At 27.0% G+C, this 16,198-nt stretch overlaps 2 protein-coding genes and 1 long non-coding RNA gene across 7 annotated transcripts; 1 reads left to right on the plus strand and 2 right to left on the minus strand.

Annotated features, from left to right (window-relative positions):
* Nucleotides 1-1,370: 1,370 nt before the first annotated feature.
* LOC122517072 (alpha-tocopherol transfer protein-like) lies at nt 1,371-9,258 on the plus strand. 5 transcript variants are annotated; one of them, XM_043635408.1, is made up of 5 exons: nt 1,371-1,525; nt 6,435-6,608; nt 6,688-7,241; nt 8,245-8,395; nt 9,050-9,258. In XM_043635408.1, the coding sequence occupies exons 2-5, from the start codon at nt 6,440-6,442 to the stop codon at nt 9,076-9,078; spliced, it is 903 nt and encodes a 300-aa protein (XP_043491343.1). In that variant the 5' UTR covers nt 1,371-1,525; nt 6,435-6,439; the 3' UTR covers nt 9,079-9,258. The 5 variants fall into 5 exon arrangements, with proteins under 5 accessions (XP_043491343.1, XP_043491340.1, XP_043491339.1 ...); XM_043635405.1 differs by lacking the exon at nt 1,371-1,525 and adding an exon at nt 3,198-3,321; XM_043635404.1 differs by lacking the exon at nt 1,371-1,525 and adding an exon at nt 4,054-4,233.
* A 671-nt stretch (nt 9,259-9,929) lies between these two features.
* On the minus strand, nt 9,930-12,190 carry LOC122516045 (alpha-tocopherol transfer protein-like). The gene is made up of 6 exons (XM_043633575.1): nt 12,037-12,190; nt 10,993-11,099; nt 10,651-10,896; nt 10,390-10,584; nt 10,138-10,303; nt 9,930-9,940 (listed from the first exon to the last, which is right to left on the minus strand). The coding sequence occupies exons 1-6, from the start codon at nt 12,188-12,190 to the stop codon at nt 9,930-9,932; spliced, it is 879 nt and encodes a 292-aa protein (XP_043489510.1).
* Nucleotides 12,191-12,278: 88 nt separating this feature from the next.
* On the minus strand, nt 12,279-13,042 carry LOC122517074. Its single transcript, XR_006303728.1, has 2 exons — nt 12,647-13,042; nt 12,279-12,329 (listed from the first exon to the last, which is right to left on the minus strand). It is a non-coding gene; the product is annotated as an uncharacterized LOC122517074 (long non-coding RNA).
* Between the last annotated feature and the right edge of the window lie 3,156 nt (nt 13,043-16,198).

The following is a 16,198-nucleotide window of genomic DNA, read 5'->3' on the forward strand; positions in this document are numbered from 1 at the left end:
ATTTCTCGTGTTTACTTTTGTCGAAATGTTTTTGTTTTTTGATCTTGATTTTATTATACTTTTCGGTTTAATAATAAAATCGAATTCAACGAACTCACCGTTAAAGTGTCGCAAGAAATATTTTCGGGATGAAAACAAAATTGGAACCTCGCGAGGCAACGATCTTGGAAGTACTGCCGATAAATCCCTGATATCACTGTACCCGAAGCAAACAGCACTTTCAACCTTCTTCCGCGTTTGCAATTCCGCACGCGAGAAAGCTGTAAGACCGCATGCGGTGTCTAGAACAATTGCTTCACCCAACACAGTTCGAGAGTTCACTAACATAAATAGGAAACTCGACAATTTTTTGTTCTTTTTAAGAATTAGAAGCATCAAAAGTCTCATATTTGCTTTCTACATCATCAAGAAAGCGAAACAGAAAAATTCATTAAAAAGGGGGGAAAAAAGAAAAAAAGAGGAAAGATAAATACCGGTTAACCAGACACCTACGAGTAAGTCTTCACTCGTTATCACTGATTGTGAGTTTACGGTGTTGCTATGTTGCCAATAACATGTGAGCTTTCCTCTTCGAGTAGATTACTTTCTAAACACGTCGCATGTATATATATATATTTATATTATATTATGTGCTATGATTGCTCCTGCCCTCTCATAAAATTTCAAATACGCTGAGAAATTAGAAAGCCTGATCGATCCTGATCTAATACATTCGATGGTGTAATTCATTCGACCAAATTTTTTAATTGCATTATACGTATGTTAAAAAGAGACGCTTTTTTGTCGCTAAAAAATAAAAAAAAGTTGACAGATTAAAAACAGCTGAAACAAATATCATTTTACGGTAATTAAAATCAAGCCTTTCAGTTGACGTGTTTTTTTATTTTACGATTATACGAAATAAAAAATTCTTCAAGAGGATATAGCAAAAACGATGAGTTCAAGGTGATCACGTTTATCTCGTTTAATATGAAGATTTCTGTCCCTGTTTGTTCATAGCTGACTCCAACTGATAAATAAGATATTTTTTTTTTTAAGAAAAAACATAAATAGTTCAAGGGAATCGAAAATTTCGTAAAAAATGTTGTTACATTTTCAAGTGAAATCTCGCTAATGTTCCATGAACAACAAAATTACAAATCATTAAATTATAGGAAGAGAAATTTTCAAACATCAATATTGTTCGATATTGGAGTTCCCCCCCACCCCTCCCCCGATTTATCTAAACTCGGAAGTATGACTGGTCTTTAAATAAACACGACACTATTACCGTATATAAAGACTATGCATATACATAAGTGAATGAGTAAGTAAGTGAATGTGTTAGAGGAAGAGAGAAAGAATAAGTGAGATCGTGTTTGTATATATCACTAAAGTACGAACGACAAATTCAAAGTGCAATACACGAAAAACAACTTTTACTTTCTTGCCAAAGAAAATCGTTGATGGAATTGTCCAGTCTTGCATCATCGTTTGTTTCAAAAAGGCTGTGTTTATTCCAACCATGTGTTCTATTAAAGTTGAGGTATATTAGGTCATCTCTAAAGTTTCTTAGTAAATTTTATATATTCATATTTTTTATTTAATGTTATTTTGCTGTATTATATATACCCATACATTTTATATATTCTATAATTTTTTAGAATGGATCATATATATTATTCAGTAAAATAATATAAAATAAAAAATTGTTTTTACACGTAAAACTTATTGAAAATGAAGTAATAAACTTTCAGAGACAATTTAATAACAGATACTTTTCATTTCCATGTTGTCATTAGAACTAATTATGTCAGATAAAACATCTTCATTCTTTATAGCAGGTTTTTTATTTACATAAAAAAATATTTCCGTAAAAGAGTTTACGTCACTAGTCCTTCCCATTTTATGTTAATGGAGAGTCAATGTATAATAGAATGTACATACATTTACGTATGATAATTTTTTACTTTTTGGGAGTGTTTTTTTTTCTAACTAATAATAAATCTTACTTGAAATATGTAAGTATACGTAAGTATGTGTTATCAAATAAAAATGATATAACTCAAGAACTTCAATTGAAGAATATAATCTATCCGATAATTATGTATTCTAGTCAACAAAAAGTTTAACATTGACTGCGAATGTTAAACAGTCTTGCATCGTTCTTATTTTTCTTATTATGACTTCTTTTCAATCATTTTTATTCGATATTCAAGCATATCAACCAACGTGAATAAATTCTATAAACGTTAGATGTAAATTATTATTATTATTATTACATAATTTAAAGAAAAAATCTTTTGATCATAATCTTCATTCAACACTACTTATTTTTTTTTTTTATATATATATATTACATTGTATATCCTTATGAATACATTTTATTCGTTTTGCAAAAAAGAAAGCAATTCTCAAAAACAGAAAATAAATTCTAAAGTCGAATATATAAAATGAAATTATATTAATCTTTATATACATATTTATATATGTTAATTATTTCATTCATAGACTCTTTCTTTCGTTTAAAAATATTGTTGTACAAATAATACGAAATTTTGATGTTGGGGATACATCAAAAATAGACGCACGTTCATACAATATCGTTTGCCAAACTAGTAAGAAGTTAAAGTACCTAATTTAAATGCTGCTTACAAAACACACAAATGGATTTCATTGTTTTGTCAGCGCTATGATTGTTACCTTCGTCGCGTTTTTCAGCACTTTTAATTTTTTATTTTTACTTGTACGATCGTAACAACCGAGCGGTTTTTCCTGAAAACTTATTATGATACATCAGATTGTTCGAAGCAAATGAATTCATTCGAAGAATGTCAACTAGTATATTAAAATGAATTCTTGTTATCTGTTGAAATAACCTTGGTCTTTATATTTTTGATTGCATAACTAAATACATACAAAAAAAAAGAATGAAATTAAAGAAAAAGATCTTTTTTTTATGTTAATTGTTTATAAAATAAATTTGAATTAAGAATAAAAAATTTTCTATTAACAATTAGTATGTATTGGCTTATTTTTAATAAAAATATGTCAATATTAATGCACCTAGCATTATTTACTTATTTACATATAGAGGTAGAAAGCTTGAAAAACTTTTTATTGTTCGAGTATCGAACGAAAGAGTGGGGAACTCAGAGTTCAAATATCAAACGATGACTGATCTCAGCTTATATAAAAGAACCGATGGAAATGTTTCTTCATCATTTATAAGTACGTGATATTTAATATTGTACATATTGTTGATTTTATTTTATAATTACTTTATCATCAAAATAACATTTAGTTGATTCAGCATATAAATAAAATAAGATTAAGCAACCGGTGAGTGTGAAATTATTATTTGAAAAATTATATTATAAAACAAAATGAAGTCATCTTAATTTAACGTTTATCGTGTGTTTTGATATTTCGAGAAAATTGGGATAATTAAGGTGATTATACTTGCCAATCGTTTAAACAATGTATACGTACTATTGTGCTTACTTTTAGGAGGAGGAGGAATATATTTTTAAATAATTACGTAATTCTGTTACGTTCAACTTTCAACAATCGTTCGATCGATCAAAACATTTTGTTTCATCGATTAGGCATATCCATGTGTTTTTAATTTACTATTTTATTGTTATATTGTTATAATTGAAATCAAATTCTTACGATATAAATGCAAGATGCTCTTACAACATTAATACATTATAAAAGCATTAACAAATTATAAAATAATTTACAATAAAAAAACTATTAATTTACGATATATTCTTTTAATTTGATCTACTCTGTCTTTTTCTTTCTTTTTTTCTTATCTACTTTTATGTATTTTTTATTCACGGTTGATTAGTTCGTGAAAGGAATTACGAATGTCAAAAAGGTTGTATAAAAAATCAAGATATTTTGTTTTATTTAATTACTACACATACATACACACATATTGGTTGTAGGCAACACCATTATGATTAAATAAAACTTTCGTTGAATGTCCGATTATACAGGTTCGGTCGGAAAATAATCGGATATGTTCGGCAACCTTCGTGCATATAAGAGTGGGACTGCTAACCAGTATCCTCTTCATTTTCGTTAAGTTTTGGTAGAACAAGGTTGTTCTACCAACAACCGTTCTTCGGTATAGTAGCATTAAGTGTTTCGTTATTTTTGCTATTCAATTTATATAGAAAACAAAATTTCATATTATAACCTATTCAAGTGTTTTATCTAACAATATGGCTGTAGTAGAAGGAAGTAAGTAAATATATAATATTTTGTCAAATAAACACAACTAACAATTCAATTATATTATATCAATTTTATTATCATGATATCAAAGTATTACAAGTCATCATTTTTCGTAAATTTGGTTTACTTTTATTATTTATAGCATTTAATCGGTCATAGAAACAACACAAATACGTTAGAATATCTCAATCTATTTTGACATTTCATTAGATTTTCAGTTTAATATTTTCTTTGTTCTGAAATAATGTCGTTATTTAAAGTAATTTTTGTTAACGTAACAACATTAACATAAGTCTTAGCTTTTATATATATAGAATAAATAAATAAAAAAAAAAAATAAAAAGAAAGTTTAAGAAAAAAAGTTAAGAAAAATAAATAAAAAGTAATTTTTGTTAATGTAACAACATTAACATAAGTCTTAGCTTTTATATATATATATAGAATAAATTTAATAGAATTATTAAGTATAGTAAAAGTTTAATAATCAAGTGTCAGAGACATAAACTGGTTATAACACGCATTTTGTAGTATTATTATCGTGACTCCTCCTCTTCTTCCTTTCTTTGTCAATGTTTGTGTACACCGATATACACGATATCCGTTATATGCCACGTGAGGATTGTGCTAGGACGATATTCATCAGTTTCCTCTCGACCTCTCTACTATCAGAGTGTAAACTATTCGCTTAAGCAAAATTAAAACTCGTTCATCCTTTTATTTCTATATTTCAATTTGAACGTATTATTTTTCAATAGGTTGACACATTCTTTAAATTATTATTATAAAATCGATTGATCAATGACGATAGAATATTGTTCAAAGTGAATAAATTTCAAGTGATTAAAAAGTGAAAGAAAATGTAATATTTGTTCATTATTTCAATATTGTTGTATCACCACATGAAATCATTAAGAAACGTGGAAAAAATCGCTATTTTAAGAAACTATTTTCAAATCGACGATTGTTTAAAAGATATATTTGTAAGCAGATATATGTTCATATCCGTTAACAGAGGAACACGACGATAATGTCCTCCTGACCGACATTCCTTTCACCACTTAAGTGTATATTTTCATGCAATTCACGTAGAGTCTCGCTTACTTTCATAAACCTTGCTTGGTATTACTTTAGAAAGCAAAGACTCGCCAAAAAATGTGCAAGGAAGAGATTCACCTCGAATTCAGTGAAGAAAAGATCTGGTTTATTCGAATGCTTTCGGTATCTTTTTATAAAATTATATAAGATCATTCGAATGAAAATTCGTAGTATTTTCATGACTGATGTCGTAATCACTTTCTTACTTTTAAGTTAAAAGCAAATAAAAAGTTCAGGCCCACCTTTAATTAGCAAACTTTCTAACATATATATATATATATGTTACATGGAAGAGGAACTATAATTAAATTCATTAAATATTTATTTATAACGGTATATGTATTTTTTTTTCCACTTTTAAACCTACACTTTGTCTTTTTTTTGTTTCTTTACTTTTTCATATTTTTCATTGGCCTCTAATTATATAAGAACTTTCGAATATGCAAATACTAAAATGTAGTTACCCTTTGACATTGTATTTCTTTGTACAATATAAATAAAAATGATTATTAGCTTTTCTTATATAGCCAGTTTTTTTCTCAAATAACAACGACGAAGATAGTAAAGTTTGATTACTGTAATTATTAGTCGTATTAAGTCAGCAGCCTTGATTCTTCAATAACACATATATTTCTTTTGTTCTCATGTTAATCTCATATAAGTTTGTTTTTCTTCACTTCAACTTCGATTATATTTTTCATTTGATTGTCTTAAGAGTTTATATTAATCAACGACCTTATTCAATTTACATGCGCGTTATCGAAAGAAATTTTCCATTTTCCTTATTTATTATTCATCGTAATGAAACGACATTTAACATAACATGTAGTGGTATTTATATTCAGAATATAAATATATAGTAATCAAAGATGATTTGCATTAGCTGAGTATCCTCTTTATCCCCGCTATTTTATTGCCTCGAGCGCATGAATCAAAGGAAAATTTTCTAATAATATAATTAAATTTGTTCATATTGTAATTCTTGCATCACCAATACGGTTAGTTACGATAGTAACCTTATCTGACTAGAACAAAAATATATATATACTCTTATCTTAAGTATAATAATTGTTGAATAAAATTTCTCTAAGATCTCGAATTATATTTTTTAGACGTGATGCTTACGGTTGTGAAGGAACTCCCGTTCCTTAAACTGGGCGATTTTACTTTACAATTCGAATTAGGACCACTGAGCCCCGAATTGCAAGAAGTCGCTAGAAAAGAACTTAGGGAAACACCGGAACTTCAGAAGGAATCCATGGAAAGATTGAAAGAATTATTGAAAGGTATTATAAATTTGATAAATCATCCGACCTATTAACATTCGACAAAATTAAATTTGATTTTATTCTTTTTTCTTTTTAGCTGAAACTGATTTAAAGTGTCCTTTGGATAACGACGCCTGGTTGATTAGATTCCTCAGGCCTTGTAAATATTATCCTGAATCTGCTGCTGAATTAGTGAAGAATTATTACAAATTTAAAATAAAACATAGTTTTATATACAATGACTTGAAACCCAGCAAAGAAACGAATATTTTCCAACAGAACATTTTGACTGTTTTACCGACCAGAGATCAGCACGGCAGACGAGTGTTAATCATCCAACTTGGAAAGAAATGGAAACACAACCAATGCAGTCTCGACGAGATCTATAAGGGTTGTGTACTTTATCTGGAAGCAGCTATGTTAGAACCAGCCACACAAGTTGCCGGTGCAATTGTTATTTTCGATATGGATGGTCTTTCTCTTCCACAGACGTGGCAATTTACTCCACCGTTTGCGAAAAGATTAGTCGAATTGCTTCAAGACGCTATGCCATTGAGAGTCAAAAATTTGCACATTATTAATCAACCGTATATCTTCAATATGGTGTTTGCTCTCTTCAAACCTTTCCTCAGGGAAAAATTAAAAAGCAGAGTGAGTAATATATTTATTTTTCCTTTGTTTTTTTTTTTAATTGATAATAACATATTAATTGTTACAAAATGGAGTGTATTAATGTGTTGATTGTCACTGTCACATTGTGACTCGAGTTTGTATTGTTTTTCTTTAATGGTTCGTCACGGTGGTCATTCGTGACCGGAAAACCTTGGATGTTTAAAAAATAAATTAAAATGAATATCAACTAATTAGAGAATATTATTAACTAATAACTGCATTATTCAACAATTAAACATTTTAATTAAAATGTTATACATTGTATTGTAAATATTAAATAGGGTGTATTATATTCTTCTTTTGTGACCCCCTTAGGTCATCATGCAAATATGGCTTGACAGTCAACATGATAACTTTTAATAGTCAACTTCTTTATCGTGTTAATTAATAATTATGTTATAAAACAGTAGATTTTCATATAACGCAGTTAATATTTTAACCATTATATGAATTCATTTGAAAAGAAATTGCGTTGTACAAACATTTTTCTCGTATGATATTTCTTCATTTTTTTTTTCTTTCTAATTTCCGCTCAATAATTTACAAATAAATAGCTCATAATGCAAGAGGAAGAATCGATAGCAATTAATACAACAATTTAATGAGCCATTAAAGGAAATTTAATTCCTAAATTCTTGCATTTTATTATTTAACACGTTTTATACGAGGAATCGCGTTACATGAAAAAAATAATTGTGAAATTTCTAGCGAGTTATAAGAATTCATGCAAACTCATTTTATATTTACTTAACTCTATCGTATATTGTTACGAAACGAAATATATTAACTCGCAATATTTAACTTCTTGATCGTGTTAATAGCCTAACGATTATTTTACAATACTTACTTACTTTTTTAAAATGTTTACTAATTGATTTTGACTATTACTTTAATTATTTATTTGCCAATGGTCAAAAAATTAAATTTTTTTAATTTATTCAAAAGAATTTTATTGTTAATAAAATTTTTATTTGTATTTTAGATAATCTTTCATGGTACTGATCGTAAATCTCTGCATCAATATATAGCACCATCATGTTTGCCCGAGTGTTATGGTGGCACTCTACAAATTCCTTTAGTAAATGGAAACCAATGGTTAGAACTCTTAATGATGTGTGACAAAGAATTCGAAGGTGAGTAGAATTAAATTAGTATAAACAATTTTAAAATTACAAATTTTTATAGTTATCCTTTTTCGTAAAATAACAAGAGAGTCAAATTTCTAAATTTATCTGCAATAGATATGACGAAATAATTCAATAATAAAGATAATTAGTTGATTTTTGTTACTTTTACTTCATATGAATGATATATTTGTAAAAGGTCTCGCATGAAACCGGTAATCATGAATATATTACGTTATTAAGCATAAAATTTGTAAAAAAACAAAGTTGACAATATGACTCACTACAAATTTCATGCTTGACAACCTAATACTTACTTTACGTTATTACAAGATGAGTTTATAAATAGAAAAATAATGTTCAAACTAACGTGACGTTATTTTATTCGTTAAAAAAAAAAGAACATGCAAAAGACATTACATGAGTGACGTACTTTAACAAAAATCAAGATTATACAATACTAATATAATTTCAATCTAATATGATTCTACCTTTCTATTTTCTTATGTAAACCTAATTTAAGTTTGTTTCTCTTGTCTTTTTTCTTTTTCATTATCTCTCACAATCAGATAAAATTATTTTCATTGCATGTTTATTTCTACAAAATGATACCACTTAAATTAATTATGTGTTTAGTCAATATTTCTATATTTTTGTTTGCAGCTATAAATTCATATGGATATAAGAAGTAGCACGATTCATAAATTTCATAAAAAGAATGTATTGAACTTAAGATCATTGTTAGAGATACCTTGCCACTAACAATGGTAATTGTAAAAGAGGAAGTATCATGATTTTCGCCAGAGCCTATTTCCGTGAAAAAAAAAGTAATATGTGTATTATTTGTAATTTTAATTATTTTTTATTCTCTCTATTAGCCTTCTTTTTTATTAGACCACTCACTAGAATAATTTTTATTTATAGGAATATTTTGTTTCGTATATTGTTTTAATACTTGTCTCTCTCTCTCTCTCTCTCAATACTTATCTCACGTACACCATAGTAGTCGCAATTACAGGGAGTTTTCGATAAAGCGAGAAATCGGTAAACTCGTTTATCGCACATCTTCAAAATGAGTACCCATTTTTTGCATGTAAAGCGTCGTTGTGTATTGTCCAGGTGAATTGTAAATAAAAAGACTTTGAATACACAAACTAGGATTAAATAACAAATGAACTTCTCTTTAATTGACAAATTCGTTACCCTAAACAATTTGAAACTTGTTTAACAATGAACGTAATTTTTTATTATTTTGAATCCAATAAATCTTATAAATTACATGTGTAAAATAATGTTTATCAATGTTAACAATCAAAAATTGTTTAAGTTATGTAATAATGATAATAAAATAATCGGAATGATTATTAATCCGAACGATACCTTTGCAAGTTTGCATTAATTTGTATTGCTTCTTATTTCTTTTTATTATATCCGTAATTAAATATTTCTAAAAAAAAAAAAAAAGGTTAGAGTAACATCATTTAATTTCTTACAGTAAAAATAAAGTCGTTATTATGAAAAGAGTGATTATCTTTCTTAGTATTTAACGTCTAACTTAAAAATTAGATATATCAATTGCGTTTAATTGCGAATGAAGATATACATTGTTTAGTTGCATAATTATTTTTAAATGTAATCGAAAATACGTGAAATATGGAATATTTCCGTATGATATAACTGAAACGACTTAAAAGAAAATGACATTTTTAATCGCTTTCATTTATATAAAGCAATAAAAACAAATGAATTACCTTCAAATTCTTCACTCCAATAATAGATGTACTGCCAGAAAGCCTCTATAGGACTAATAAATAGATCTGAACCACCATATTCTTTAGGTAACGCTTTCTCACCTACCATATTTATTAACTTTTCTCTATTCGTCCCGTGAAAGTGAATCCTGTTACGTAATTTCTCCTAAATAGAAAAAATATCAAACGTCAGAGTCAAATTGAAGAAAATATTTTCATTTCTATGAATAGGTCTTATTTTTGTTTTATTACCGAAAGGAATGGTTTAAAAATAGCATAAATCATATTGAATATGTAAGACTGATTGATAACATGAATGTTCTTCAGACGATAAGGGACGTATCTTTGAATCCAGTCCGCAACTGTAGTAGCAAGTTTTGGTGTTATATGAGTCACATGACTGAATGGTAAACCATTCATGTCAAGTATTACTTGTATTCCAGCAATCTATAGAATAAACAATTAAAAAACTATAGATAGATAGATGCATAAAACAGGAAATTTGCCATTTACCTGCGTTGCAGGTTCTATAATAAGTTGTTCGAAAATGAAAATTAAACTTTTAAACATATCGTAGATATAGTATTCTCTTGGTTTCCATTTTGATCCACCGTGTATAATTATAAGTCTGCTACCGTCTTGGCAACGTACCGGAATAGGTACAATTAAGTCCGAGAAAAAAGTATTCTTTAAATCCATTAGCGTAAAATTTTCCTTCATGTATGGGTAATTTATGAAAAACTTATAATGTCTTTGAATCTATATTGAAAGATAAAAAGAGGAAAATAAAATGAATAAGGAATGAAAATCTATGAATTTAAATTTCTGGTATAAGTGGTTAATATATTAGAAATAAAGGAAAAAACTTACCAAAGCAAACGCACTATTCGGATACCATTTGCATGGTCGTAAAAATTTGATGAAAAATTCATCTAAATCTGGTACAAACAAATCTTTATCACCTAAATAAATAAAATTTCTTAGAAATATTTCCATAAAACTATTTGTAATAAAACTATTCATTATTTTCTATGACTATTGTTGATAAAAATTTAATATTATATACGAAAACTTTTTCTATTTGTTGTATTACGACAAAATAAGACCTTTACGAATATAAAAATCCATTATACCATTTTGAGCACTTCATTTAGGTAAAACAAAGAGAATAAAGAGAGACAGAAAATAGCTCATGATAAGTAGATGGTATAATCTAAATTATATGAATTAATCAAATATAAAAGAATTTATAAAAGTACTTTTACACTCATACAAAAAATTTATCAATCATCTATCCGTTTTCTTCGTAATTTTTTTATCTTTTTATTTTACATTAAATTGTTTACTGCGTGCGTTATCTTCGATTAATCGAGATAATCTTTATGTTCAAATATCGCTCATTTTTCACTCTCATACGCAACGATAATTAATCTAATTACTCTGCTACGATAATTCATAAAATAAATTTGTTCAATTTTTCGATTTATTGTTATTCTTTCTATCATAATTATCAGCACATATATATTTTTAAAGGAAACAATAAACATGCATTGTAGCGCATTAACTATCTGTAAAGTATTTCTAATAATTTTCATTACTGTATAGATCAGGGATTCTCAAACTTGTTAAATTTTGCGTCACATAAATAAGAATCAAAAAATATATTTACTACCATAAAAGCATTTCCCGATTAAAAGTTAATACATCCTAAATGGAGTGTTTATAATCAAAGAATAAAATATTTAAAATCTGTATAATTTCATTAAATTCGTAAATGTGTGTGCGTGCGCGCGCGTGTGTGTATGTGTGTGTGAAACTCGTTACAATATTAAAATACATTTTGTTGAACATTTATTTAAATATTTTATGTAAAAATTGTATTACAAAAAATTACATTACCTTTTACCATTTCTCGGATAGTTTTCAAACTTTCAGCCATTACTTCCGGTGTCTCGCGGAGTTCATTTTCGGCTTTTTTTTTAAATTCGTCGTCGTAACCGAACATCAACTTTAGTTCTTTCCCATAGACTATTAACTTTGGCGCATTTTGCATTTTCTTTTCTATTGATTTATAATCTAACTTTGTAGTTCTATTTGATAGATCTTCATCACGAAGTTCTTTACTTTGTTCATTTTTTTTCTCCATTGAACACGACATCGATACTTCTATTATTGTTTTGTATACGAATTTCCTAACGATGCAATATAAACACATATTTATACATTTATTTGACATTTGTTACACATTTATAGATGTATTATTAAATATTCTATATCTTAATGTTTCATATTTATATCTAATGTGTATAAAAATGAACATACTCGCGAAAATTGAATCTTTTTTAATTGAATTTCGCGTGCTTCTATTATTAATTTTAAATGAAAGTTATATAATCAATCTTTCATTCGATTTAGTGTTTTATTTTCATGCAACAAGTTAAAGAATTAAAATAATTAGATTAACTATTAATTTATTTATCGTTCACTACAATTCAATATATCTACTTACGAGAGGATTTTTGTAATCTGTAGACGAATCTGTAAACTAACCGAGAAATTGTTATAATTAGATCAATTGAGTTTTCTTGTGCACTTATCAACAACACAAGAGAGAAATCAGATGACCGAGTGTGTTCCTTTTGAGCATGTATCTCAGAGACTTTCTAACCACTCTCTTCTTTGAGTAGGAATAAGAAACTGGAAAATATGACACTAGATACATTTGAGTTCAACAAAGAAATAAAACTCCGCTCAGTAAATCGTCGAATAAGAGTAATATCGAATAACGTAGTGTATTTAATGTGGCAAATTCCCCACCTTCTTCTTTTCAAAAAGTTTCCATGTGAAAAGTGTAATGTCATCTTCTATTCTATGATATGTAAAACAATTTTATTTAAATCGTGGTCAAAATGTCAAGTTTAGTTAAAAATTATATATTATGATTTAACTATATGTTAATTAATTCATTAATTTACCAATCAGAAAAAAATACACGCAAAGAATACATATTTTACACGCTCTGAATATATTATTTAGATAACGTTCTTTGCTAATCAACAGAAAAAATCATATATATAAAACAATAGTACTACTGATAACAAATACATGTAAGATAAGTCAATAAGAGATATTATCTAATGTTAGTCAAATCTTATATATAGAGTATACAAAAAAATATAAATTAAAGTGTTATGTAGTACTCACTGAGAGGAGTAAAAAGTATCTTATTAACATAAACCTTAAAATTAACCCTTTCTTCGTTAATTCAATTTTTAGTATTCGGTATTTAGTATTTAGTCATTTTTCAATTCATAATCGTATGGTTTTATTTAATATATATGTATATGTGTACATAAATTAGATGATTGGATAAGAGTACTAGGATATTTTTAAGTGTATCAGTTGAAACATTTCTAAATATTCAAAATTCATTTCAATGAGAATGGATCAGTTATAAGATTTATTTTGATAAGATATTTTAAATCCTTACATTGGATACTATATAAACCCTGTAAAATACAAATCTTCTTTTTTATCACTTTGTATAAATATTGATATTTGTATATCAAAGTACTTTAATTCAATTTGATAAATTATTAAATTTATAAATTATTATAATTTCTAAACTATTTTCAGCTGGACATGAATATTTAAAATTAAATTACTTTTTGAATTATTTTCAAACAACACATACGGAAACATAAATCACTTTTGAGTCATTATTGTTAAGTCATTGTATAAAAGACACTTTAAAATATTCGCCACGTGTGAAGAACTGATAATAGAAATATTTACTTTTGTTAGAGAAATAACTTTAAATCAATTTAAAGAGAAATCAATTTAAATGCAATTATTCAGTAATTGATAAACTGGCAATTACATATTTTGTGTTTATGTAAATCATTAATACACTTAAACATTAAAAAACAAAACAAAAAAATCATTACAATTTATTTTTATATAATACCTGCATACGTAATATACTTATTTCTTAATAAACAGTTTTTTTCTGTTCATAATTCGTTACGTTAGAAATTAAACAAGCTTCATTAATGATTTTCACTCATTTTCCAGTATAAGTAATAGGCAATTAATTATGAATTGTAAGAAAGATACTAGATATAAATTAAAGATATAGAGCATTAAATTCGTTATAATAATCTGCGGACTTTTATGCAAATGCAAATTCTTATAAGAAATAATTAAACTTATGGAAACTTAATAGAAATTGATATTGCGATTAGGAGATTTTAAAAATATATTTTTTATTTCAAATAATGCATATATTTTGCATATTTATGTTTATAATATATACAATAATATATTATTATATATGCAATATATTATATTATTACATATGTTTTTTATCGTGCATATGCAAATATTATGCCCTCTTGAATAATCTATCTCTTTAATTAATAAATAGTAGAAATTTTATCAAATTCCATCGAGTGGTTATTGAATTATAGTGGTCACTGACTTGACTAATATAATTTCGAGAAAAACGCATTTAAAGTTCTTTTTATTTGGATACGGTATTATATTTTCGTAAAATTTTGAGCTCGATGGATGAAGCTAAACTTTTATTATGTATTTTGATTCGCTGTATCCGAATATCACAATTTTTTGCCGAAAAGTCGAACATTCAATTTTTTATAGCCAATTGTTTGAACAATTTTTCAACAAATTTTAGTTTTTCGGGATGAATTAATTTTTTAGTATATTTTGGGCAATTTCAAAACGAAAGTATTCTTTACAAAATCTTGCTAAAGCTCTCATAGTTTTTGAGTTACATCCATCCGCAGAGCAGCTGCTCTTACTGCATCTTGGAATATGTCGCCGGGCGTAGAGCTACGCTTTTTGCGTGACACCAATGTTACGTAACCGACTGTTGAGCAATACTTCGCGTGTGATACCACTGTGGAGTAACCAGACAGCATAATGTTAACTTTAAAATCCGACATTGCATATTCATCAAACTAATATATGTAATCTTCCTTTATCGTTCGAATGTTTGGAAAACATAATCTGTTGTAGTATGTTTTTAGCATTATAATGACAAATAACGGCTAACAACACCGATTATGATAAAAGTGCTGACTAATAAACTAAATTAATAGCACTAAAAACTCGTCCTTCATCGTAGGATTTTCGTTTATGTGGAAAATTTCCATTTTATAACAATTTTTCTTAACAAGAAACTCATGATTTTTTGTCGAAAATCGAAAAAATGCCAAAAGGCGCTATTTTGTCAATTTAAAAAACAATAAAAAAGCTTCGATGAAGGACAAGATTTATTATTAAACTAAATATTTATATTTTTTTTGCTTTTTTTTGTGATGATCCAGTAAGATATTCTGTTGGTCACCGCAAAACACTACTTGCGAAAAGGGGTCTCAAAAAGATGGCGATATTTTTATAAATAATTAATATTTGTTTTTGAAATTTTGCAGAAGTCAAGGTAAAACATAATATAAAAACTCTGTGTAATTAGTTTTATAAAACAAACTTAATTATTATACAAAAAAATTATTCAAAATTCTCCTTTTTTCACGCCTCTGACAACAAGAATCTGTATGTTTTACAAACAGAGCAATCATAGATAATAATGAACGTTCATAAACTTCGTAAAAATGTATTGAATGTATCATTAGCATGTGGCGCTCGGTAATTTCTTCTAAAAGCTTCGATTATTAGTCGATTGTCACTTATTACACGAGTGTACGAACGTCTCGCCAGGCACTGAATAATATAAGCGTATATAATTATAATATTTTTATTATTTTATTATATTATCGGTAAAATTTAATTTTAGTATCAGAATATTCCCATATACGGCACATAACTTCTTTTGTGCTTGCGATGCGTTCTTGTGCGCGTCTTGTTTTTCCATTTTTAAATTGAGATAAACACACAAAACAATAGAATTAATTGATATAAGTTTTTTGAAGTTATACTTCTTTTTTACTAAATTAAAGATAGAAGTCTAAACAATAAGAAAAAAATATAGGTTAGGGACTTCGAACACGTTAATGCAACAAAAAGTACAAAAACCATCTAT

Source organism: Polistes fuscatus, unplaced genomic scaffold (genome assembly GCF_010416935.1).
Source record: "Polistes fuscatus isolate 324 unplaced genomic scaffold, CU_Pfus_HIC Scaffold2, whole genome shotgun sequence".
NCBI lineage: Eukaryota > Metazoa > Arthropoda > Insecta > Hymenoptera > Vespidae > Polistes > Polistes fuscatus.